General features: G+C 52.8%; 1 protein-coding gene across 1 annotated transcript in view; it reads right to left on the reverse strand.

Annotated features, from left to right (window-relative positions):
* EMH_0059620 (uncharacterized protein) overlaps positions 1-261 on the reverse strand; it is a gene marked incomplete at both ends in the record, with an annotated part of 1,445 nt that extends 1,184 nt beyond the window's left edge. Inside the window, one exon of the mRNA XM_013497699.1 lies at positions 257-261. Coding sequence (XP_013353153.1) covers positions 257-261 — 5 coding nt within the window. The remainder of the gene's footprint in view (positions 1-256) is intronic.
* Positions 262-727: the final 466 nt, after the last annotated feature.

Here is a 727-nt window from a genome sequence, read left to right on the forward strand (position 1 = left end):
CGGGCTATCGCCAGTGTTGCTGCTGCTGCTGCTGCTAGCAGCAGCAGCAGCAACAGCAGCAGCAGCAGGAGCTGCTGTTGTTGTTTTTTGTACTTTAGGGAAATCAGGGAGCAGCAAAGGAGTATTGTTTCTTTTATTGTGTGTCTCAATCTGCAGCTGTGAGCGTTGTGCTCCTCCCCCTGTTGCTGCAGCATTAGCAGCAGCAGCAGCAGCAACAGCAGCAGCAGCAGCAGCAGCAGCAGCAGCAGGATTTGACTGCATTCCAAGTACAGGAGGGGCCCCCCCCCCAACCCCTCCCCCACCACCACCACCATGGGGCCCCCAAAGAGCTCGTATTAAAGGCAAAGACAAAGGGTCTCTGAGCTCGTGTATACTATGTGCAAAAGGACAAAAGTGCCGAAGACAAGAAGGAAAAACAGAACAAAAATTAGTTTTATATGTCAGTGGGTGATACAGCTCTTCTTCTTTGCTGTGAGCGAAAGAACAGAAACGACCACGGTTGCAGTGCCGAACCAAATTCATCTTTTTGTTGCACCGACGGAACTCTATACCTGCACACAGCTGAGGACTAAACACAGCAGCAGCAGCAGCAGCAGCAGCAGCAGCAGCAGCAGCAGCAGCAGCAGCAGGGGGAGGAGGGGAGGAGCAGCAGCAGGAGGGGGAGGAGAACAGCAGCAGAAACAGCAGCAGCAAACGAAAAATAGACATTCAAATAGGGGCAGGAACG

This window comes from Eimeria mitis, genomic scaffold (genome assembly GCF_000499745.2).
Source record: "Eimeria mitis Houghton genomic scaffold, Emh_scaff2858, whole genome shotgun sequence".
NCBI lineage: Eukaryota > Apicomplexa > Conoidasida > Eucoccidiorida > Eimeriidae > Eimeria > Eimeria mitis.